Below are 25335 nucleotides of genomic sequence, written 5' to 3' on the forward strand. Positions count from 1 at the left end.
ACCAAAGTTTCTTTTCCATACTGCAGTCACAGCCTTCGACAAGGGATCCTGAAAAGATAGAACTCTTTAATGATCAGGCCGGGTCTGGGGTGTTCGCCTTTGCAGAGGCCCCACCTCCCACCAAGTGCTGGCACCAGGAAGTGGGTATATGATGACAGGAGAGAGAGTAGCCTTGGCCCTTGGGCCACAATAGAGGGACCTCAGTTAGCTCAGGTGGGTCTCAGGAGAGGGTAGTGAGGGAGAGAGAAGGAGGCCAGGAAAGTGCCCTGCATGGCGATGGTGCACTTCTCTTGCTGGTTTGTCCTAGAGGGCAGGGACTGTGTTTTGCTTACCTTTGCATCCTCTCTGGCATTTAGCACGGTGAGTCGGTCCTCGTACCCCCTGTAGTACTCAGCAAGTATTGATTGAATTTCTCTTTGAGGCTCTTGAAGACCAATAAGACAAGGAGCTCTTTTATCATCAGGCGACGTGGGCTGTGGATTTGCCGGGGGATAAGGAAAATGTTGCTTTAGCTGTAATCTGTATTCTTTAGTGAGATCTTATCAACAGCGTTTCTTTCTACACAATGAGAGGGTTTCCAGGATACTTGCTTGGGTGGACATGACCCCCAGTGTGTGGTGCTCTCTTGATAGGCTCCTCATATCAGTCATGAGATTAATTTTCCCACCGCCAGACCCCAGGAGATAAATGGTCTGTGATTATTCCAAGGCAGCTTCATTTTTTACTCAGCATGATGTTTCACTATTAAAAAATGAACCTTGATCCAGGGTTGTCCTCTTCTGTATTAAACATGATTTCCCTAGTTAGTAGGCTAATTTATAATTATCATTCAAAACCACCCCTTCCCTCAGTGGATTATTTTCCCTGTCTATTTCAGATGAGGGAATCATTGTTTGTCCAGGCTGCGGGAATGTTTGTCATGGAAACCGGATTTTTTTTGTACATTATCTGAACAAATAGTGCCGTCAGATCCCTCGAACCTGACATTGTCATTGATCTCCGGTTGGGTCAGAGGACTTTGTTGACCAAACTAAGTCAGATCTCCTTCCTCTTAAAGCAAATGACCCGTGATTCCTGAGGGGCCTCCAGGAGAGAGAGAAACACCTGTCTGGGAGGCCACAGCTGCAACCGGGAATGTGTTACTTGAGGCGGTGCTTCTCCACCCCGGCTGACTGAGTCACCTGGGGACCTTTTAAAATACCCTATGCCAAGGTCCCACCTCAGCTGAATGAAATCAGAATCTCTAGGAGTGGAGGTCGGCATCCTTTCTTTAAAAAAGAAAAAAAATTTTTTAAACCCCAGATGATTCTAACATGCAGCCAGGTTGAAGCCATCAAGTAAGTCCTATTCCTTTGTCCTGGACACAGCCATTGTGTCCACCTGTGCCCTGTGATGTCACAGAGCCCTGGACGAAACCAGAGCCAGCCTTTGGCTTTTTTTCCGGAGAAGTTAGGACGGATACATTCTTCTAGTTAGTGGCAGAACTAGAAATAGAGAACCTAGCATTATGTGTCTTCTAGTATACTATGTTGCCCAACTTTTAAAGAACAAGTAATTCCAGACAGATGGATATGTATGTGTTTTTGAGTACTAACTACTGAATTTGCTTTTTTAAAAAATCAGCTTTAACTGATAACTGACCTTAAACTCAAATACGCTTAGTTACTGAATTATAAGGTGTTTGGAATTATTTAAAGTTCCACTTATGCTTATTTATTATTTTTGCCTTCTCCATGCATTAGGAGGCCTAAGGAATCCAAACAATACTTTTCCAGGTTCCTTCACATACCCTGGTGGGTCAAATCATCCTTCAAGTTTGAAAAGAGCCTTCTCTAGCCAGAGTGAAGTAGCTAAGGGGAGTGGGTATGGGAGAAATTTGTGGAAGGAGTAAGTTGGACAGTTAAAGTACAAGAACGAAGCATATAAACAAAAAGGGGATTTCTTATCAGGATGAGAATATGTACGTTGGAAGCAGGTCGCCGGAGGGTCCAGCTTGTGATGCTCTCCTTCCCCTTTCTGTGTGAGACCTGGGTATCTGGACGGTCACCGGCCTCGCAGCCTGCAGGGTTTTTACTGCAGGTGCACCGTTGGAAGGCCGCACTGCAGAAGGCCCTGCAGGAGACGGCCGGTCCCCGTTTCAGCCGCTGCACCTCGGTTATGACTCAAAGAATCCTAAGAGCTGGTTTAGAAAAAAGAGGAAACTCACTTCTAAAACTCACATGGACTGGGCTGGACCAGATCTAAACTCTGCTGGAACCATGTTGACAAAGGTTCGTAGAACTGGAAGGTCACCCTTTGAAGTCAGCCTCTTTCCTTGGCCGCCCCACACGGCTTGTGGGATCTTAGTTCCCCGACCAGGGATCAAACCCGCATCCCCTGTATTGCAAGGCAGATTCTTAACCACCGGACTACCAGGGAAGTACATATATATATATATATAACTTTTACAAACAAAATTAAATAGTTTTTTTCTATTGTGGAAGTATTTATAAGATCTCCAGATAAATTCAAGTACTGCAAGAAAGGCATAAAGCCAGGTTTAGGGCATCTGCCCTCGAAGGCACCGCCTCCCTCTGAACAATCCAGTGACCTCATCCAGTCATTCTGTTAGAGTTCATTTTCCACTTGCTGTGGTCTGGTTTTGCAAAGAAGAAAACGGTTTTCTTTACACAGAGAGATTAAGAACAAGTTTATCTGTAGTTTTGGTACTCGAACAGGGGACCAAACCACAGCTGCTTCTAAAACCAACCCTATGTCATCCTTATCTGATGGTTCAGTATTTGGAAGTCTCTGGGGCTTTTGGTGAGGGGGGCGGGGTGGGGGGAGTTTAATCACTTACCCGATTTGTGGTTTGGAGAAGAACAGAGATCTCCCTTTTGGTTTAGGAGGTGGTTGGCTTTAGAGTCTATGGCAAGTACATGTACTTGAGAGTCACCCACGTCCTCCTGAATAACATTAGTCGATTTCTATGGTGTTTCTTTTCCCCCACCCTGAACCTTAAAGTGAATCAGATTATGACTAATTTCCAGTGTTGCAATAGTTAAAGATGAGTGGGGACACTGGGATGTTGAAAGACCAGGATCGGGCATGACTGTGTTCAAAGGCATCAAGACTTCTAAACTCTCATTCTCATGTGGGTTTTGAGCACGTTTTGATTGGTTGGAGGCCAGAAGAATCTACAGTAAAGCGTGAGGAGAGGTGAGGGGCTGCTAAGCCATGGATCGTCATGCTTCTGAGCTACAGGGCACATCCAACCCAGTCTTCTTTTTTTTTTTAAATAAATTTATTTATTTATTTATTTTTGGCTGCATTGGGTCTTCGTTGCTACGCGCCAGCGTTCTCTAGTTGCGGCGAGCATGGGCTACTCTTCGTTGCGGTGTGCAGGCTTCTCATCGCGGTGGCTTCTCTTGTTGCAGAGCACGGGCTTCTAGGCGCACGGGCTTCAGTAGTTGTGGCACATGGGCTCAGTAGTTGTGGCTCACGGGCTCTAGAGCGCAGGCTCAGTAGTTGTGGCGCACAGGCTTAGTTGCTCTGCGGCATGTGGGATCTTCCCGGACCAGGGCTCAAACCCGTGTCCCCTGCATTGGCAGGCGGATTCTTAACCACTGTGCCACCAGGGAAGTCCCTAACCCAGTCTTCTTACTTTATAGAATCAGAAACTGATGCCCAGAGAAGTTTAATGACTTGCTCAGAGCCCAAACCAGGACACATATTCCTGTGGCCTGTCTCATTGTCTTTCAGCTTCCCTGGTCCAAAAAACATCTGTTGAGCATGTGCCAGGCTCGTGGGGATACCTTGGGGTTTTTTTACTTGGAGTTTAAGTTTTTTTGTTTTTTTTTTTGGCTGTGCCACGCAGCATGTGGGATTTTTAGTTCACCAACCAGGGAACAAACCCGCGCCCTCAACGGTGAAAGCGCAGAGTCCTAACCACTGGACCTCCAGAGAATTCCCTTAACTTGGAGTTTAAAGGATGATTAGCAGGTTTTGGGGTTGCATGAGCATAGGATAGGCCAAGGAGTGAGCAGAAGGCCTGAGCAGGGAAGTGTGGGCTCAGAATCTTAAGGAACTGCTCTGGGCACGGCCCGGGCTTGCTGCCAGGTCAGCTTCTGGAAGGCAGAGTCATGGAACCTGCCGTCTTTCCCCCAGTATTACACTGTTTCTCTGCTAGATGGTAAACTCCTTGAAGGCAGGAGTCTTATAGGCCTTGAGGCTCCAGCACCTCATGCAAAACAGGACCCTTCTTTCTGTGTATCTGTAGGAGAAAAGAGTCCAGTGTGGGGTGGGGTTGAAATAGGTGAACCAGCAAGTTAGTTGGATGTAGAAGAGTCAGTCAACAGGAAGAAGTGTGAACCAGGGAGTGCCTGGAAGAGACTGATAAATACTGCATGTGCTTGCCAACCTGCCTGAGGAACGTGAGCCTGTGATCCGGGACTAAACGTTGATCCCTGAGGTTAGTGCCCACTGGATTTCTGCCGCCTGCAGCAAAACTAGCCCTGGAAGTGACTGCAGGTACTGCAGAGAGGGAGCCCCCCGGAAAGGAAAAAGAGAGGAGGGGGCCTGCTTCACTCCTTCCGAGGGGACTTTGTGATCCCGTGCGTGGTGTCTGGACCGAGAAGTCGCTCAGAGGAGGGGTCTCGAAAGCAAGAGACCTTGCGTTGGAGGTTGTTCTATAGGCCACATTTCACCACAAAACCAGCATTGTTGGGCCTCCCTGGTGGCACAGTGGTTGAGATGCAGGGGACACGGGTTCGTGCCCCGGTCCGGGAAGATCCCACATGCCGTGGAGCGGTTAGGCCCGTGAGCCATGGCCGCTGAGCCTGCGCGTCCAGAGCCTGTGCTCCGCAACGGGACAGACCACAACAGTGAGAGGCCTGCGTATCGCAAAAAAAAAAAAAAAAAAGAAGCCAGCATTGTTAAACTCCCCCACGAAGTTTCAGCGTGTTATGCTCCTGTTCAGCTGTAAACCGGCTAAGCAACACTAGTCTGACGTTAGTATCAATGAAAACACCAGAAAAGACTCACCTGGGGTGTGTACACAGGCTGGTATATCTAACGCTTCGGCTTCGAGGAGCGTTTTTCCCTCCGATCTGCTTTCACACCTGTGTGAACAGCGTGCCCTCCTGCTTTCTGTGAGCTGCATAGGAAACAAATAAAACATGGATTTTGTGGCTCACTCCGTACAAGTACACACTCGGCCTTCTTTTATTTTTTGCCACATAGCACGGCTTTCAGTATCTTAGTTCCCTGACCTGGGAGCGAACCTGTGTCCCCTGTAGTGGAAGCGCGAAGTCCTAACCACTGGACCGCCAGGGAATTCCACACACACTCGGCCTTCTGTCTGCTTCCCCAGCCCCTCCTTGTCCCATTCCCCGCTCTGCTTTCTCTCTCCAGCAGCACTGGTCTGATAGGTCCTCGAACACAGCAAATTATTTTTAGTCTCAGGGCTTTCACATAGGCTGTTTCCTCTGCCCAGGAAATTCTTCCCTTCCTTCTCCCGTTCCTGTAGATCTTAACTCAGATGTTACTCCTTCAGAAAAACCATTGACGCTGTGATCCACACCCCCTCACATGAGACCAGATTGGCTTCTCCTTTTATTCTCTTATGGTCTCTTTCATAGCACTTACTGCAATTTGCTATTCTGTTTGTGTGACATTTTTACTGCTGTGATCCCTTATTAGAGTATAAGCTCCATGAGGGCAAGAATCAGATCACTGTTGTGATTAGATCCTAGGGTCTTACACAACTCTTGATTAATCAGCATCACAAGAACTGACACTTATGTGATGCTCACTGTACACTAAGAGCTTTACATATATTAACTCATTACGCATATTAACTCAACACTCCTTTGAAGTCGGTATTATTGTTGTCCCCCATTTTACAGGTGAGAAAACCAAGGCACAGGGAGGTAAGTGACTGCCCTTCTAGCAGCCACATTATATTGCCCAGGCACTAAAAATGAAACTTAACAAATATATGTTGAATTGTTCAGCATCTTCAGAAAATGAGGGCGACTACGTAAGTGAGTTTCCAGGTAATTCAAATACAGTCCTAGAACTTGTAACGTAGTACCATTTGGTGAAAACCTTTTCAGCAGTTATACTCTTCTTCCTTCTTAAACACCACAAGCCAAACCTATTTTAACCTTGTCTTAATTATTCTAGATTGTCAGCACCAGCTCTTACACTATCGCTGTCTGCCCACCAGAGTAAGAGATGGGGAACAATTGAGGTCTGGGGCAGAGTGGATAATCAGGTTTTGAGTTTTGTTTACTTTCTGATGGTATCTTTGGCCAGCACCAATTTTTTTTAATAAAATGATCTTCCCTAATATTTACATGACTCTTGTCTTTGACATTCTTAATATTTATTTTTCTTTGCAAGCATTCAAAGGGATATTGCTGTTCCTTAGTTTTCAAAAAAAAAAAAAAAAGATTTGGAAGCTTAGCCACCTTGCCCCACAGTTCAGATACCCACGGAAGCCAGTCTTCTGACCTGGAGAAGTTGGCATTGAGATTGGGTGACCTCCAGATGAGGCAGAAGACTGACAGGGACGGCGACTTTACGAAGAGAGGTCCCTGGGAGAATGGAGCCTGTTGGTGGTAGGGCATGTCCTGTTGAAGCCTGTCCCCTCCCCTCTCTTGGCCCTGGACAGCCGTTTTTCCTTTCTCCAGAGGGAGTTCTGTCCTTCTTGGTGTCTGGAAGGGATTCCTCCTTGAACCCAAAGGCGTGGTATCTCCTTGCTGGTAATTCTTTCCTGCTCCTGTTTCCCTCCTACCCTTGATGAGCTGGAGGAAGCAGCATCCTTCCATCTCAGCCAGTTTCTCAGTCCTCAGTTTTCACACCACAACTCCATAGGTTTGGTTGTGCCAACAGTCTTCCAACCAGTTTCTGACGCTTTCCTGTCTCTGTCCAAGTGTGTGAAAGTTGCATTGAGATGTTTACATTTGCCTCTCAGAGGAGCCTGGAAAATAGAAACCTATGCTGAGGGACTTCCCTGGTGGTGCAGTGGTTAAGAATCCGCCTGCCAATGCGGGGGACACGGGTTCGAGCCCTGGTCCGGGAAGATCCCACATGCCGCAGAGCAACTAAGCACGTGCATCACAACTGCTGAAGCCCGCGTGGCTAGAGCCCGTGCTCTGCAACGAGAGAAGCCACCGCAATGAGAAGACCGCGCACCGCAGCAAAGAGTAGACCCCGCTCGCTGCAACTAGAGAAAGCCTGTGCGCAGCAGTGAAGACTCAATGCAGCCAAAAATAAATAAATTTATTTAAAAAAATAAGGAAACCTATGCTGAGATTATGGAAATCCTGTGGCATGAGATTTTATTTTTTCTTATTTATTTATTCAAAATTTGTTTTATTGAAGTATAGTTGATTTACGATGTTATGTTAGTTTCTACTGTACAGAAGAGTGATTCAGTTATATATATACTTTTTTCATATTCTTTTCCATTATGGTTTATCACAAGATATTGAATATAGTTCCCTGTGCTATACAGTAGGATCTTGTTGTTTATAAGATTTTCTTTCCCATGAAAAAGTCAATATTCAGACCCATATTTCCTTCTTTTTTTTTGAGCATCTTATTCCTGCTAAGTGAAGCAGTCACAGCTCACTGCGTGAGGCTCATTGGTGTATGTATGTCATTAAAATGGTCCTTGCTGTTCAAAGCTAGACCTTGTTGTCCCATGCTAATCAGTAATGTGCGTTTCCTTGGCACTGGCATGAAAAGAATGACTCGCTTCATCAAAGGAATGGGCAGTGGCCACTGTATCATCATCATCATCAAAGAGCACTTTTTTTAAGCCTTTAGAACTGGGCTGGATAAATGTATTGCAGGAATTTTTTTTTATGGTGGCTAAGTCTGTGACCTTTGACTTTCTGTGATGTTATCCCCGCCCACTTAGATCTACAGTGAGATCTCAGGAATTTTTATCCAGAGCATTTTTTTAAAGACCCCACCCTGTATAATTCGCAGTGCCTTTTGGCATATTGGGTGTCTGTGTAGAATCTACAAATTACCAATTTGGTGTCTCATCCAAAAGATCCTACCCCCATATCAGAGGAGAGTGCAGATCTCCATCTGCCCCAGCAGGACAGCTCAGCAGGGTTGAGCCCCAGGCCTCAAGTAATTGAAGCTTATGTTTCTCAGAGAGCCATGATTTAAAGCAGTGAAATTACAGTGTGGTGTAGTGGGCAGAGGTCCAGAAGGGGAAGCAGAGACCGTGGCTCCAGTCCTGTGTCTACAGTTAAGTGTCCGTGGCGCCTTGGGATAGTCACTTCACCTCTCTGGACCTTGACTTCCTCCTCTGTGAACTGAGAGGTTTGCGTAAGGTGATCTTCAGTTATTTTCATCTCTGAAGTTACGTATCCCAGAAGCTGTAAACAGCCCTTCCTGTTTGCTCTGGGGCAGGTGGCGTGGTGGACTGGGCCAGCAGGGCAGTGGGTAATCTTCAGATGTACTTCAGACAGTGGGGATTCTGGCTAGGGCGAGTCAGTCTGGCCAGGTAGCTCAACTTCAGCCATATTTCATAGTGTTTGACTCCCATTATAAAGCTCGGCAACATCTGGCAAGCATAGGTGGCAATTATGTCACAAATGCAGTTGTTTGTAGATAATTTTTATTTAACTAGAGCATTTATCCACTTTCTACTCAACCGCTTCCATTCCCCATCCCCCCAAAAGAAATCTCTCACCAAGTGTAAAGAGCAAAATTGACAGTTTCAGATTAGTTGCTATTATCAGGACTGAAAAATTTGGTATCTAATTGAGTCTTTTCTTCTTCCCCTTGGGGTTTTTGTATGAAGACTTCCTAATAATAGGTTTAACTGCAGTTGAATAAACATGCTCAAATGGATCAAATCTGGCTTTTTGTAAGGCAGGTAGTCCCTTTATGAATTTACGGTCTAAGTTAGACCTTTACTAGTGTAGTTTGTTTACGATGCTACTCCATTAAGGTAAGTGAGCCTAATAGGTTTCTCAGTTTTTACAAGGCCTGAATTGCTGCTGTTTCCCTGCAATGAAGACAACAAAATAATAGTGGCAAGACGCGCATTCTAAATCGCAACCTCAGGGCTTCCCTGGTGGTCCAGTGGTTAAGACTCCATGCCTCCACTGCAGGGGTCACAGGTTCAATCCCTGGTCAGGGAACTAAGATCCCACTTGCTTCATGGTATGGCCAAAAAAAAAAAAAAAAAAAACTCAACCACTAAATGATGGTGAAACCTTGGGTTTTAGTTTTTTTTAATTATTATTAATTAATTAATTTATTTATTTTATTTTTGGCTGTGTTGGATCTTCATTGCTGCACACAGGCTTTCTCTAGTTGTGGTGAGCAGGGGCTACCCCTCGTTGCTGTGCACAGGCTTCTTATTGTGGTGGCTTCTCTTGTTGTGGAGCACGGGCTCTAGACCCGTGGGCTTCAGTAGTTGTGACATACAGGCTCAGTAGTTGTGGCTCATGGGTTCTAGAGTGCAGGCTCAGTAGTTGTGACTCATGGGCTTAGCTGCTCCGCAGCATGTGGGATCTTCCCGGACCAGGGCTCGAACCCGTGTCCCATGCATTGGCAGGCGGAGTCTTAACCACTGTGCCACCAGGGAAGTCCCTGGGTTTTAGTTTTAATATTATAAAATGCTTGAGGGGGCTTCCCTGGTGGCGCAGTGGTTGAGAGTCTGCCTCCAATGCAGGGGACACGGGTTCAAGCCCTGGTCCGGGAAGATCCCACATGCCACGGAGCAACTAGGCCCGTGAGCCATGATTACTGAGCCTGCGCGTCTGGAGCCTGTGCTCCGCGACAAGAGAGGCCGCGATAGTGAGAGGCCCGCGCACCGCAATGAAGAGTGGCCCCCACTTGCCGCAAATGGAGAAAGCCCTCGCGCAGAAACGAAGACCCAACACAGCCATAAATAAATAAATAAATAATTTTAAAAACTAAAAAAATAATAATAATAAATAAAATAAAATGCTTGAGGACCTTAGGGATGTGATGCCACCCTAAGAACGAGGGCTTGGTTCCTTGTGGTGAAAGGTCTCCTGTAGCGCCTTTCATGCCCAAGTGTATTTCCTCCTCCCTTGGTGTCGATATAAGTTGATGGCAGAGAGACCGTGAAGACAAATGGAACTGCCAGCTGCTTGAACTTAGACTCTTAGCCTGGGGCCCCAGAACCAGTTGGGGAAGTATCTTCACCTGTTGTGAAATTAGCATACCTTTGCTCTCAGGAATAAAGTGGACTGTTTGAGGAACCTTTTATCAGACCCATTAAAGGAGTAGCCTGAACCACTGAAGAATTGTTAGCTGTCTTGGGTGGATTACACCACATGCAAGAATTGCCACAAATACTAGTTTAACTCTCTCAGTTGCTTAGTTTGGAAACCACACAGTGCTGTTCAGTTAGGCTCTAACCTTTACTGCATCCCAACCAGATACCTGACTCCCATCCAAAGCAAATGTCATGGTTACCTTTATTGACCTAGTATCAGGAAACACAGCAGCCGATGGGCTGATTAAAAGGAACTATATGGTTGATAGATTATTGCTGACCTACACACAGGTAAACAAAGTGTAACAGGGTTTGGAATGATTTTGTAATAGATTGAAATCGTTAAGACGTAGACACAATTAAGTCTCTTAGTATCACCAGTGTTTTAATTCCGTTCTTAATCTTTAGTCTACTGAACTAGGATAAACCCAATGAGGTTTCTGTGTCACTCTGTACAGATGACTGTACAGAAGTCTCCACGTTTGGAGCGGAGTGCTTTACTCTTGGGTCAGGTGTGTAAATGAGACGGGGAGTGGGGAGCAGGGTTTGATTAGAATAAAAATCTTCGTCGTATCTGTCTAATCAGGCCTTTACCTAAGATACCTTCAAAGGAAGGCCTTTGGGAGCTGCTAGTTTAGCCTGCTGTCCTGGTCATTATGAGGCGTACACTCATGTAGGCTGTATTTCTCAACAAGGGACCATTATGTAATGGGTGTGTGCTAGCATTTACTGGGTACGGATTTCAATCTTATGCTGCTTTGGTGAATTCTTGGTAGTTTTTTGGCCATCATTGAGCACAGTCTTCTGCCATGTGGCCAGATGGCATTAGAATGCTTGGTAGTTGTGTGATGCAACCAGAATTGCAAATGGCCAGGTTTTGCTGGAGTTTATAGGCTGAAGTAGATGATATGGCTGCAAACAGAATTGTAGATACAGATGTCCTTTTTCTGAATGTCGTTTAGTGCCTACCGAGGGACTGTGTTACATAATACTATTTTGAGGAACTTCGTGCTGAATTGCACAGGTTTCCTTTTTTTTATTTTTGGAGAGAAGCCCTTTAGGACTGGCATCCGTTATGGCACGCCAGGAAGTGTCTTACCCATACCTCTCAAAATCAGCTCACCCATCCTGCAGCTTTCAGCTGATTATAGCCAGCAGAAGGATCCAGTCTATTTGCCATTAGCCCTCACCTCTGCTTTCGTATCCATCAGAAACCTCCCTCACCACGTGCACACACGCACACGTGCAGTCTTACTTTCTCTCCCCTTTAAGGTCCTTTGCCATTGGTACGTCCCCCGGCAGAGAATGCCCTTCTCACCTCTGAGCATTATTGCTAAGGTTAATAATTATAAGCTCTGATTCCCTAGCACATTCTAATCCATTTGCAATTTATTACTCTACATTTCGTGACATGCAATTTTAATTGTTTTCAAGATTTTGCGTGTCCTAAGTAGCAAAACAAAATAGCTTGGAAATCTCTCTTATGTAATCCTTCCCTCACTTGCGTACCTGTTTTAAGTCTTACCTGTGATACCATCATGTGTATTCATCAACCAACCAGAAGTCCCCTTACTTTCGCTTTACCTCTGTAGCCCGCTGTCCAGTGGCTTTGAGCTGTGGCAGGGAGCCCCGCACTGTACAAGGCAGCCTGGTTGTTGGTGGCAGGTTGTAGGTTCCAGGGGTTTAGGTGCACACTACGTTGTGTAAGGATATTCTATTGGAAACATGCTAATATCCATGCTAGACTTAACACAAGTATGGTATTTATAGTTTGGAGGAATGGTTTTCTTAACCTTAAGTAAATAAAACTAAAGTGAGGCTTATACAATATAACATTGCATAATCCAATGAACACTGAAGAAAGATTAGTTAAAAAAAATAAAACAAAACACCAACAACCCCCAAAACCCCAGCCTCTCAGCTAATTCTGGAAATCAGTGTGGTACTCCTAAAAGAAAAAATATATATGTCATTTTGTTATTAGCCGGATTATTGTATTCTAATATTATTATAAATGTTTTGGTCTGTTGGAATGGAGGTGAGAAGAGGAGAAGTTTCTCAGGAAAGATTTTTATTCTAATCATTTTTACTGTTTTTACTTCTACTATGCTAATGCTGCCATATAAATTCAGCTTTTGGAGATGGACACTTGGGTTAGACCCGATCAGTTTGCACACCACCTGAGAAGTGCATGGCTCTCTTGTTCACAGTGTGGGTCTTCTCTGTGTGTGCACAACTTTTGTGTGGGGGTAGAACACACTAGTTTGGGAAATAGAAACGATACTGCGGTACTCTTCAAGTGTAGATCACTTTGGAAAGCTGGATATGAGACATGTGTGTGCGTGGCCCACTTTTTCCCCTGACTTTGAGATGAAAGGTCTGTGCAAAGTTTATTAATCTTATTTCTGACCCTTGTTGTTAGGTAGTCAGTTAACCTGTGGGCTGGTTCTTGAAATACCTATCTGAAATTTAAGAATTCCAATGTTTCTTTGGAAAATGCAGCCTTTTGGGAAACCTTGATGGGGAGCACAGGGCTGCCCTGTGTTCTGACTCAGAGCAGCATGCAGCCTGCTTCCTGCTGTTCTTCCTCAGGTGCCAGAGGGTGGGTGCAAGGGAGCAGCCACTCCAGTGATAGCCTGGCAGCTGGAACCGAGCCCCGGCCTTGCTGACTCTTCTCCTCCAGCTGCTGGTGGTGAGCCACCTCTGGCCTGACCCACCCCAAGTACTAGTTCAGAAATTGATGGGTTTGTGTTAGAGGCTTGTTTCATTTGTTTTTGTGCTACCTAAACACATATCTGTCCCTTGTGTCCATAGTGCTCTTTACTGAAGACTTTTTTCTAAACAAAGTTATCTCAGAACTTGTTTTAGAAGACTTTTTTTCTTACCTGAAGTACAAGCAGTTGAGGTCATTAATGCAGGAGCAACTGACAATTAGCTGAGTTTAGAATATTAGAGAATGAAATCGTCGGCGACTACTACCTTTTAATCATCTCTGTATGAGCAGTTGGTAGCTGCTTTCATGTCTTTGTGGGAAATGCAAAGCAAGTGGTGCATTTTATGCCGTGGTGTATCTGCTGGAGTTTGGGAAATCTTGCTTTATAATCAGAACATTGAACATGAGGATCCAGCCCCGGAATTATGTTTTCACGGGAGGGAGTTCTGGCTGAGCAGGGCGGCAGTGAGGACTGTTTTTACCACGGAATCAACATAAGTGAAATAAGCTGGTTTTACAGACACCCACTTCCCTAGCATCATCTGGTCCGAATTGCCAGGCTCCATGGTCCTCAGACGGGGCATTTCCAGAATTGTTATGTCAGGGTCACCTCGTGTGAGAGGACGTATGTGGCCAGACTTCCATGAGGACCAATTGGCTAATGGATGTCTCGTTTTAGGCTGGACTAGATTCCCTGCCACTTACCTCTACAATGTCACTGCAATTACTTTTTTAGAAGTCACTGCCGAAGCCAGGAGTGTATAACCCACTTGTTTGAAAAATGAGTCAGATTCCAGGTAATCAACTTGAAACAGATCTGCAGGATCAGCCTTTTCTCTCTGCTTTCAGGCTCTCTGGAAACTAGTTTGCATAACTCTAGGGCCTGCTGCTAATTCATCCATTGCAGGGAAAAGGGAGCACCGACAGGGTGAAGGTGATATGCAAGGTCATTATTGTGAAGCAGTGTTTTTAGATGTTTGGGTACAAATAGTTCTCAGCTGTGCTCCATATCGCACATTGCATCTAGAAGCTTATTGAAGTCACGTGAGTTATAGCAACTATATCTGAAAGCAAACATTTTCATGCTTTAAAAAACGCTGGGGGAAAAGGCAGAAATCTTGTAATATTAATTTGCCTGATGAGAGAATAACGCTGTTCAGAATGGCTCGTTCTAATTTGAAAATGTCAAGACCTTCAAAGAAGAGAAAAATCTGTTGGGTTGATAGGGGTTTGTGACGTGACTGCGGACATTGTGATTCATTCAGCGCTCTCAGTTGCTAAATTCAACTCCTAGCCAACCTGGTCTTTTTGAGATTTTTTAGAAGACTGTATTAGTTATGTGATTAGTGTTTTATTTCGAGTCACCAACCAACCATAGACAATTGCTCTTCCTGTGGTTTCCAAGGTGCTCAAACAAGGCAGGTGGCTTCTGTTTCCACGCTGGTCGTGGAGCAGCACTGATATGTTTTAGTAACTATTGGCCCCTTTTAATAATATCAGTACTGTGATAAGATGTATTGGAGGCATTTAGTTAATTATAGTTGTACTGTAGGCTTTAATAACAGCAAAACTTTTCTATTCTGGACACACACTCTCTGACTGGGAGACCTCTGTGTTTCTAAACTTTTGTCCCTTGTTTGGTGGATATCAGTGATCAAAGGTGATCAGGTTGCCTAATATCCTGAGGCGGAAAGTGCTTCTGGAACTTAGGGGCTCGCTGAAGCTCCTTTAAATCCCAGCTTGTCTTCCACCTGCTAACTTGTCCATCTCCTTTATATTTTATGAAAACTTCATTGCATATTACGTGATCATATTATAGAAAATTTAGAAAATAGAGGAGAAAAACTATGGCTTTAATTTTACAATATTTTCTTCATCTTTTTTTTTCTATAGATATATTAAAAAATAGCTGTGTGTGTGTGTGGTGGTGGGGGTGGTTAGGACTGTTTCAGTCTCAAGGGACAGAAACCTAGTTCCAATGAGTTTAAGAGGGGAATTGACTGCAAGGATTAGGTGTCCATGGGCCCAAGGACAGGAGCTTGGCCAGGCCTGAGGAGCAGTGGAGGCCAGGGCCCCTCTCCCAGCCTTTCAGCCATGTTTCTTCTCAGGCCTCTTCCTTCCTTCCTCCCTCCCTCCCTCTCTCTCTCTCTTTCGTTCTTCCTTCCTTCCTTTCTTTCTCTCTCTTTCTTCCCGCCCTTCCCCCCTTTCTTTCTTTCCCTTCCTTCCTCCCTTCCTCCCTCTCATCCAGCTTTTTCCACATGGCGGAAAACGTAGCCGCAGAAATCTCCCAAGTTTAATTGCTTAGTACTTCAGCCACCCAGATTGTTCAACCCAATTCTGGTGTGATTCCCAAGACCTTAAAAATGGTTGTTCCTAGGGTAACTATGTGACAGGTGGAGGGGATTTCCACCTGTTGGCACCCAGATATGCATCCATCTTCCCTTTTCATTTATTCAGTCTTCCACTGCCCCCGCCTGACTTCATGTGGCACCCCACATCAAGCTGCAGACCATTCCCCTTTCTCCGTGAGAGGCAGCCTGCCCACCCCTCCAAGTCCTATTTGGCTCCAGTCCTCAGTGATCGTCAGAGGGTCACTGTTCTCCAGGCCTGGTGCTCCGGGTGATGTGTGTTCCTCTGGTTCAGGTATGAGCAGGTCCAGATGAGGCTTGTCACCATCAGTACCCTGTGAACTAAAATAATTTTAAAACCCCCGAAATAGTTGGTGTACAAGACCTTTGGATTCTGCCTAGGGCAGATGCTACCCTTGGGGCTTCTGTTTTCCTAGCCAGGCTGTACTGAGACTGATTTCCTCGTTGCAAAGGTGGTGTTAAAAGCAGACTCTTCTTCTTCATCCTTAAGTCTTTACATGGAGAGTAGACTCAGCGGGTAGGGGTAAGGCTTGCTGTTGTTTCCCTCATTCCAGGTGAGGAGCCCTGGTCCTGGGCAAAGTGGAGGGCGGAACTTCTTCCCCTCTAGGCCAGACACATGCAAGAGGTGAGAGGAAGTTCTGGCAGCCGCTTCGCCCCCTTGTCAGGGGGTTTCCACCTTGGAAAAGGAATGCAAGGACTGGAGTGTTTGTCCTGCCACCTCAGGCTGCCCTGGAGAGAGCCATTAATTGAACTTTCCCTTTTGAAGGATTAACTAGTGTCATCCTGGCTTTTACCAAGAGTGACCAGGTATTCTGGGATCAGGCTTCCATGCACAAGTAACCCTCCAGTCTCTATGTTCTGTGCTAAAAGCCAGCCATACTCCTATATTTTAAAAATAGCATTTGTACCAAAATTCAAACTGTCGCAGTGTAAGCAAGTTGCATTGACCTATTATTATTATTATTATTTTTTGCGATATGTGGGCCTCTCACTGTTGTGGCCTCTCCCGTTGCAGAGCACGGGCTCCGGACGCTCAGGCTCAGCGGCCATGGCTCACGGGCCCAGCCGCTCCGCGGCATGTGGGATCTTCCCGGACCGGGGCACGAACCTGTGTCCCTTGCATGGGCAGGCGGACTCTCAACCACTGCGCCACCAGGGAAGCCCCACCTTGACCTATTTTTAATTCAAGACCTACAGGAACCAGCTGATTGGTGGGACAGTACAGTGACAAAGAAAGAGAAAATCTCATTACAAGGTGGCATTGCTGAGTGGGCCCAGACCTCAAAAGGGTGTTGTCCTAGGAAACCGTACCAGCTATCACCTGCTCATGTGTGTGTACACGCACACACACACACACACACACAGCTGCTCCCATGGAAACCATGTGGATGAGTGTACTGTTCCTAGCAAAGCTAGAGGACGGGCAGGCCAAAAAAAAAAAGATCTGTCCAGTATAATTATAACCACAGTGCACATTAAATTTTGGATTCTATATTTTTCACATGATAACATATGCAAGCATTTTTCTATATTGTAGATTCTTTGAAGTGCTATTTTAATAATTACATAATATTCCATTGACTTTGTCATAATTTGTTTCAACCATTTAGAAGTTCAGGTCTTAAAAAAAAAAAATTGAGGTCTTTACTGTTTTTTGTGTTTGTAAATGGGCTGTAATGAGTAACGTTGTGCAAAGAGCTTTTTCCATATCCAGAGTTATTTCTTTAGGATGTAGAAGTGGAACTACAGGATCAGAAATATGAGTACTTTTATGCTTTCCAGAAAGGTTGCGCTAACTTATCATTTTCATTGCCAGTCAACGATGGATGAGAAAGTGAATCTCACTACCTTTGGCTATTTTCTGTAAAATATTTTTTTTAATTCATTAAGCATAAGAAGTACATTTTGATTTAAATTATATTTTGCTTATAAGTAAAGAATCATTTGGATCATGTTTTTTATACATTTTCTTTTATAACATGTCTCTCTCAAAATCTTGGTGTTTTATTATTATATAAACTCTTTATGAGTTTATGAGAACTGTTTTTCCTATTTTGCTTTAAATATTTCCCCCCAATTCCCTGCCTTTTAAAATTTTGTTAAGTGCGTGTGGGTGTGTGTAGGTGTGCTGGCGTTCTTGCAAGATGGAGTCTTGCAAGATAACCAGGATTTAGAAGGTAAGATATAACCAAGAGAAGGAAGTCAGTTTGAAAGCTGAGCATACTTTCTCTGTTTCAGTGGAGGCTGGCCTTGGATTATTTCAGAATCCCCATCCCTGACGTGTTAGGTCATAAGCCCGTGTGCAGGAAGGATTGCTGCTCAGATAGAATAAGGCAACCTGGTTCTAGTCCTGACCCAGCTGTTGTCCAAGATGTTGTCCGTCTTGTCAGTTCAGCAGCAAACCTTGATGGGAACTTAGGCTCGTCAGCCTCGGTTTCTTCATCTGTAAGGTGGTGGATTTTAGAAGGATAACTTTTGGGGTAAGGGAGGGGCCTGTCTGTGATTGTACATGCCCAAGGTGAGGACTCATATTGACCACGTAGATTCTTCTGCCTCTCATTGCAGATTTTTGGAAGTCCCAGCACTGTGACACTTCCTGAAACCTTGTTGTTTGTATCAACCCTGGACGGAAGTTTGCATGCCGTCAGCAAGAGGACAGGCTCAATCAAATGGACTTTGAAAGAAGGTAATTTAGATTTAGTCCTTGGGTAACATGGACATTTGCTCAGCTGCTTCCAAGGAAACATTCCAGAAAAAGAGAAAAACAGTTATACATTATTTAATAAAATTAAAAAGGATAATGGAGTCAAGGAGAAGAGAGGGGTTGCACTCAAAGGGTATGTTTACAGCTTGAGTTGTGATTATCCGCTAAGTGTATCAGTTGAGACAAGCTATATCTTTCTTCTTCTTATTATTATTTTGCTTCTGTCTGGATTTCATGTCTAAATGGCTCTAGGCTTTTCTGTTACTAGTTCTGGCTGGTTGGTCTTTAGGAAGACATGCTGCTTTAAATTTTTTTTTGAGTTCTAATGATTAGAATCTTGTAATCATAATTACAAGAAGGTATCTTCTCTAACCTCAAATTACTGATTTGTTTTTATAGAGGCTGAAATAACTGAGGGCTGTAAGATTTGACATTCATCCAAGTTAGTCACTTTATTGGCTCTTTACATCAAGGGAAGTAGAGGACTAAGCTTGTCTCTCATTTAATCTACTGTGCTTCCATTTTATGATCTTGTCTTCCTGGTGATGGTTGGCAGCCTGGAGTCCCAACAGCTGGGAAATTGTATTCAATTCCCAAACTACTCTTCCCTGATAAAAGCCAGGCAAATCCCAGGATTGGGGGCTTCAGAGTCATCTCTATTATTCAGTCCTGTCATAATTCTCCTTTGTCCCTAAATTCAGGTCTGACCGGTATGTTCTCTTTCGTCACTAATCTGTGACTCATTATTCTCATGAGCACAACAAGTGTTTTCCCTTCATTAATAAAATGTTCCAAAACAGTATTTTACATGGAAAAATATTGGTGTATATCAGAAGGTCACACATCATCTTGTCAATTCAGCAGCAAACGTTACCATCCATAGATGCTGGCAGCTGGGGTACCACAGACTGCCCTCCCTCACCTGCTGGGCCTGCTTGGATCAGCAAGGACTTTAAGTGACGAAAAGGACCAGGTCTCTCAGAAGTGAGGGGCCACAAGAAGAGGGGAGAGCCCAGTTTGGGCAGTGCCTTACAGTCTCCCAGAATATTATCTGTGCTCTTTCTCCTCATGTTTATGCAGAGTTCTTTATATTTCAGAATTTCTGATGTTGTCCAGAGATGAAAATCAACAAGTCACAAAAGGATTGAGATAAACATTTTCACTGTTAAATGGTAGGGCTGTTCCCTCAGTTTCAGTATTCCCAGGCAGGGCATTTTTGCCCCCAAGCCACTTCATTCTTCTGCTTTGCTTTCCCCTACATGTATTGTTTTGAATTGATCTCCAAGTCTTAATTTCTGCAAGTAGCCTCGGCTCTATCCAACAAAACTGTGTCCTGCCTCGTTTGTTACTTAGCCAAACATAAGAATTAATCTGGGGACTTCCCTGGTGGCGCAGTGGTTAAGACTCCTCGCTCCCAATGCAGGGAGCCCGGGTTCGATTCCTGGTCTGGGAACTAGATCCCACATGCATGCTGCAACTAAGAGTTCGCCTGCCACAACTAAGGAGCCCTCCTGCCTCAGCTAAGACCTAATGCAACCAAATAAATTAAAAAATTGTTTTTAAAAATCAATCTGTTCTGTTCTGTAACTTAGAGCTTAAAGAATTTTCCTCCTTTTAAATTTAACACATGTTTAGAGAACTTAGTCTGTGAAAGATACTGTATGGGGCACAAAAAAGAAAAAGACAGCCCCTGCCCTCAGGGAGCCCACAGTCGGGAGGGAGAAATGACAAGTACATAGAACTTCAACTGGGAGCAGTCTTGTAACCGCCAAAGAGAGTGCTAGGAACTGCTGTGAGCCCGTGTCCAGCTGCGGGGGCAGGAAAGCCTCCATGCATTGGAGCTGAGCCTTGGTGGATACACTGACTTTCAGTCGGGAGTGAGGCCTGGCAAGGAGCAAAGGAGGCACCAGGTCTGGGGTGTGGGCGCTGGTCCGGTTTGGGAGGAGCTGGGGGATGGAGGTGGAGGGAGGGAGGCAGGGGGGTATTGAGCCCTGTGGTAGCTCTGAGCCATTTGTACTTGAGTGAACAGGAAGTTGGGAGCCATTGACGCGGCTGAGCAGGTGAGTGACTCAGCAGGTGCTCAGCTTCCAGGTTAATCCAGCAGCAGTGCATGGGGTGACTAGAGACATGAGACAGACCTGAGAAAGAGGGGCAGCGGGAAGGGAAGAGGTGGGGAGGATGAGAGGCGTGCCAGCAATAGGATCAGGAGAATCCAGCAACTGGTTAGGTAGGCAGAGCAAGGAGGAGATAAAGGACACTTAAAGGCAGAATTAGAGAAAGCCGATTAAGGCCTAGTAATTTCAAGTAATGAAATTCAATTCAGTGAAATTTCAATATGTTCTAAGTCTCATTGTTTTTCTGAGAATAAATTGGCTTATTTTAGCTAAATTCAGCCCCGGGTAGCCTCTCTGTCTCTATTTCTATACAAAGATTAAAGATGGTAACATATATAGAGACCCTGAGTTTTCAATTTAATTTTAATCTTGTAGTTATCACTGAAGATTTCAAAATTGGTATTTCTAAACCATTAATACGTAAGTAGATTATAAAGGTATCCAGATACTGTTCTAGACCCTGAGGATACAGCAAAATACTTGCCCTCATAGAGCCTTCATTCTATGGGGCGAACAGATACAGAGATAAAGTACATAGTGGTAACTGACAAAGGATTAATCTCCAAAATATACAAGAAGCTCATGCAGCTCAACATAAAGAAAACAAACGACCCAATCCAAAAATGGGCAGAAGACCTAAATAGACATTTCTCCAAAGAAGATATACAGACTGCCAACAAACACATGAAAGGATGCTCAACATCACTAATCATTAGAGAAATGCAAATCAAAACTACAGTGAGGTATATCTCCTCACACCAGTCAGAATGGCCACCATCAAAAAATCTACAAACAATAAATGCTGGAGAGGGTGTGGAAAAAAGGGAACCCTCTTGCACTGTTGGTGGGAATGTAAATTGATGCAGCCACTATGGAGAAGAGTATGGAGGTTCCTTACAAAACTAAATATAGAACTACCATATGACCCAGCAATCCCACTACTGGGCATGTACCCCGAGAAAATCATAATTCAAAAAGTCATGTACCACAATGTTCATTGCAGCACTATTTACAATAGCCAGGACATGGAAGCAACCTAAGTGTCCATGGACAGATGAATGGATAAAGAAGATGTGGCCCATATATACAATGGAATATTACTCAGCTGTAAAAAGGAACGAAATTGAGTTATTTGTAGTGTGGTGGATGGACCTAGAGTCTGTCATACAGAGTGAATTAAGTCAGAAAGAGAAAAATAAATACTGTACGCTAACACATATATATGGAATCTTAAAAAAAAGGTTCTGAAGAACCTAGGGGCAGGACAGGAATAAAGACGCAGAGAATGGACTTGAGGACAAGGGGAGGGGGAAGGGTAAGCTGGGACGAAGTGAGAGAGTGGCATGGACATCTATACACTACCAAATGTCAGATAGCTAGTGGGAAGCAGCCGCATAGCATAAGGAGATCAGCTCGGTGCTTTGTGACCACCTAGAGGGGTGGGATAGGGAGGGTGGGAGGGAGACGCAAGAGGGAGGGGATATGGGGATATATGTATATGTATAGCTGATTCACTTTGTTATGCAGCAGAAGCTAACACACCATTGTAAAGCAATTATACTCCAATAAAGATGTTTTAAAACAAAAGTACATAGTGGTGATAAGAGCTGTGGAGGAAAGGAAAACAGGGAAGTGGAACAGGGAGTGCCAGGTAGCTGGGCTGAGGTGGGGTGGGCAGGGATGCAGTTTAAAACTGGGACCCCCACTGAGAAGGTGCCATTGAGCAAGAACCCTAGGGGGCAGGGGAGTCTTTAGGCAGAAGGCATGGGTTTCGGGGGGCAAAGGTGGGTGCGGTTGGCAGGGAGAAGGGCAGAGAAGTAGGAGTGGCTGGGGTACAGTGAGGAGAGGAAGGAGAGAAGTAAGAGAGGAACTGGGAGGCCAGTCATGTTAGGGGTGCAGTGCTCCCTTAATGTGTGTGTGTGTGTGTGTGTGTATGAAGTACAGTTGACTTACAGTGTTGTGTTAGTTTCAGGTGTACAACATAGTGATTCAGGTTTTTTTGCAGATTATATTCCACTATAGGTTATTATAAGATACTGGGTAAAATTCCCTGTGCTATACAGTATATCCTTGTTGCTTATCTATTTTATGTATAGTAGTTTGTATCTATTAATCCCATACTCCTAATTTGTCCCTCCCCCAGCCTACCTGTCCCCTCAGAATATTTATTGTCCCCACCACTGCCTGGAACACAATTTATAGACAATAACCTACATATGCACATAGTTTTAAAAAGAAATATATTATCCAACTGGTAATCTGAAATAATAAGAAAGTTTTTAATTACATGTATGTAATTTAACATGTAAAGGCTCAGACACATACTGATACATACCAACACTCCACCTGTGATTGAATGCTGTGCCTGTTAACACCGACTAAGAAAAATGCAGACTAGGATGGTGGCAGGATTTCCAAGATGGTGAACAATTCTCATAATATTCCAAACAAAAGAAGTACATCCCTACTTGATTTATACAGTAGTCACATTTTGAGAAGATTCATTGTGTAAACTTGTGCAAAAAGTGCTTTTGTGCTCCTATATAAAGCAGTGTAGGTTGTACACCCAGATAATTAAAGGTTTTTGGCCCACGTGAGTGTCTGGCAGGACATAAGAACAGCCTGCAGATATGGGGCAGTTTTCAGCTCTGCAGGGCTACCTAGGATTCCTGGTCCCCACCAGGAGGGCCCAGTCTCTGAGACCACCAAGAAATGCCCTCACAGATTTCCTGAGCACTGCCTGTCGAGCAGTGCCCTCCCCAAGGAGACCACAGGTATAGGGCCTGGTAGCTGGTGTTAAGGATGTTGTTTTTTTCAAAGCCATCGGAGGAATCTGAGCAGAAGAGTGATATACCCTGGTGTTATGGACTGAATGTTTGTGTCCTCCCCACATTCATATGTTGAAGGCTTAACCCCCCTCAATGTGATGGTATTTGGAGGTGGAGCCTTTGGGAGGTGACTGGGTTTAGATGAGGTCATGAGGGTGGTGCCCCCATAATGAGATCACTGCCCTTATAAGAAGAAGAAGAGACCAGAGCTCACTCTCCCTCCACCACATGAGGACACAGTGAGAAGACAGCTGTCTGCAAGCCAGGAAGAGGGCTCTCACCATAACTCAGCCATGCCGACACCCTGGTCCTGGACTTGTAGCCTCCAGAGCTGTGAGAAATAAATGTCTGTTGTTGAAGCCACCCAGGCCATGGTATTTTGTTATGGCAGCCTGGGCTAAGACACCTGGCCTCTACTTTACAGGATCAGCAGGTGCTGTGTTGAGGCTGAACTGACAGGGCCAGGTGGAGGCTACTGCACTGGTCCAGGCAAGGGAGGACGTGGGCTTGGCCCTGAGTGGCAGTGGGGAGTCAAACTCAAATGGAAGAAACTTGCCGATGCTAACAGACCCCTTTAAGTCATCAAACTGGGGTTCTGTAGAATATATACCTGTTATTCCACTTCATGGTTTCCTAACTGTTTACTTTTTTCAGGGGTCAACAGACTGGGAGTGTTTTTTTTTCTTTCTACAGAGTGGTTTTGGCAGGTGCTTTTGTTCCTCAACCAAACATGTGTCGCTGTTCCCAGAAATGGAGATTTCTCACACCACAGCAGCAGACTACACTTAGTACAGAAAACGAGTTTTATTTGTTTTCAGAAACTAATTTGAGTCCTGGCATTTTACCTTAGGTGTGATCTTTCTAAGCTGTGACTTTGTAACTGTAGCAGCACCACTGTCTGTCTCTGAAATGTCACCAGTGAACATGGCTGAGTGTGTTTCATTGCTGCACTCCCAGCCCAAATACAAACTGAGAATGTTGCTGTCATGTTTTGTGTTAGATTCATTTTACAAAGCTTGCCTTGGCTTGGTGGAGTTAAAGGACTTTTTTCGGTATTGCCACGGCCGGTTTAGGGCTTCTTACACGCCCCTTGGAATACTAGTTAATGCTAAGTTTGACTCTCAAATCTTCATCAAATTGCGGCTTATTCTGTAGCAACCCCACTCCCATTTCCTTCAATCTCCTTTCCAGTAATAGTAGGTATGGAGGACTGGGCCTACTTTATTTAGTTAGTTATTTACTTACTTATTTTTTTGGCTGCGTCGCGTGGCATGTGGGATCTTAGTTCCCCGACCAGGGATCAAACCTGCGACCCCTGCATTGGAAATGCGGAATCTTAACCACTGGACGGCCAGGGAAGTTCTGGACTGGATCTAATTTAGAACCATTCTTTACTAACTATAAAAATATGCTGCTCTCCCAGCCAGACAGGTCTAGACTCCTGAGATGTCCCCTGAATGGTTAATATTGGAGATTTCTTATGAGGGAAGGATTAAAACAAAATTAGTTATTTGAAACTTGAAGAAAATCTTCCCACATGACTTTCTAAAACCATGTGCCTCTTTTCACAATTCCTACTTGTGCTGACAGTCATGGTGCACCCAGGCTAGAAAAGAGTGACGCTCTGCCCCTTGGTCACCGCGTCCTGTCCCCTGGACTCGTGAAGGGTCTCCCAGATCTGACTACTTCTCCCTGTCCCCCTTGCCAGTGTCTCAGCCCCGCTCTCGACATCCACCTTCTGGATCCACGTAACAGTTTCCTGACCGCCATCCCTGCTGCCTGCCTTATGCTCCCACTCACCCAGCACGCAGCCCTTGGACATACCCTCTAGAAAGATTACCTGGACCGTGCTGCACCCCCTGCTGAAATGCACTTGGTGTTGTCTGGAGCGGTGCTACTCCGTGTGTGGTCTTCCCACCCCTGTTCCTTGTCCACGAGAAGTACAAAAAGGGAGCGTTAGCCTCGTCCATGGTGGGTTGGAATTTTCAACAGCTGGCCCTTCACCACAGTTAGTTTGCGAAGCACTGGACCCCGGGGTGGAGTCTGAGCTCCTTAGCACACATGCAAGGCCCTTCCCAGTCGGGCTCTCACCCCCCTCTCCAGCCTCAGCTGCTTGTTGCCGCCACGATATCCTCTCCAGGTCTTGGAAACATCGGGCCTTTGCTTATGTCCCTTCCCTGCCAGCAGCCTGCAGTGTTGGGCAGGCCCCTGTTTATCCATTAAGACCCCCTTCACATCTTACCTCCTGGACTCCTGCGGGGTGAGAGCCTCCCTCATCGAGCTCCGGGGGCATTTCATTGAAGCCTCTCTTACGACACTTCCTGTTTGCTGTGAATTTTTTTTACA

The 25335-nt window shown here is 45.0% G+C and overlaps 1 protein-coding gene across 1 annotated transcript in view; it reads left to right on the forward strand.

The window, feature by feature from the left end:
• The window catches only part of ERN1 (endoplasmic reticulum to nucleus signaling 1), a 78155-nt gene that overhangs the window by 8490 nt on the left and 44330 nt on the right, over nt 1–25335 (forward strand). The window contains exon 2 of the mRNA XM_030843333.2: nt 17909–18029. Coding sequence (XP_030699193.1) covers nt 17909–18029 — 121 coding nt within the window. The remainder of the gene's footprint in view (nt 1–17908; nt 18030–25335) is intronic.

Source organism: Globicephala melas, chromosome 20 (assembly GCF_963455315.2).
Source record: "Globicephala melas chromosome 20, mGloMel1.2, whole genome shotgun sequence".
Classification (NCBI taxonomy): Eukaryota; Metazoa; Chordata; class Mammalia; order Artiodactyla; family Delphinidae; genus Globicephala; species Globicephala melas.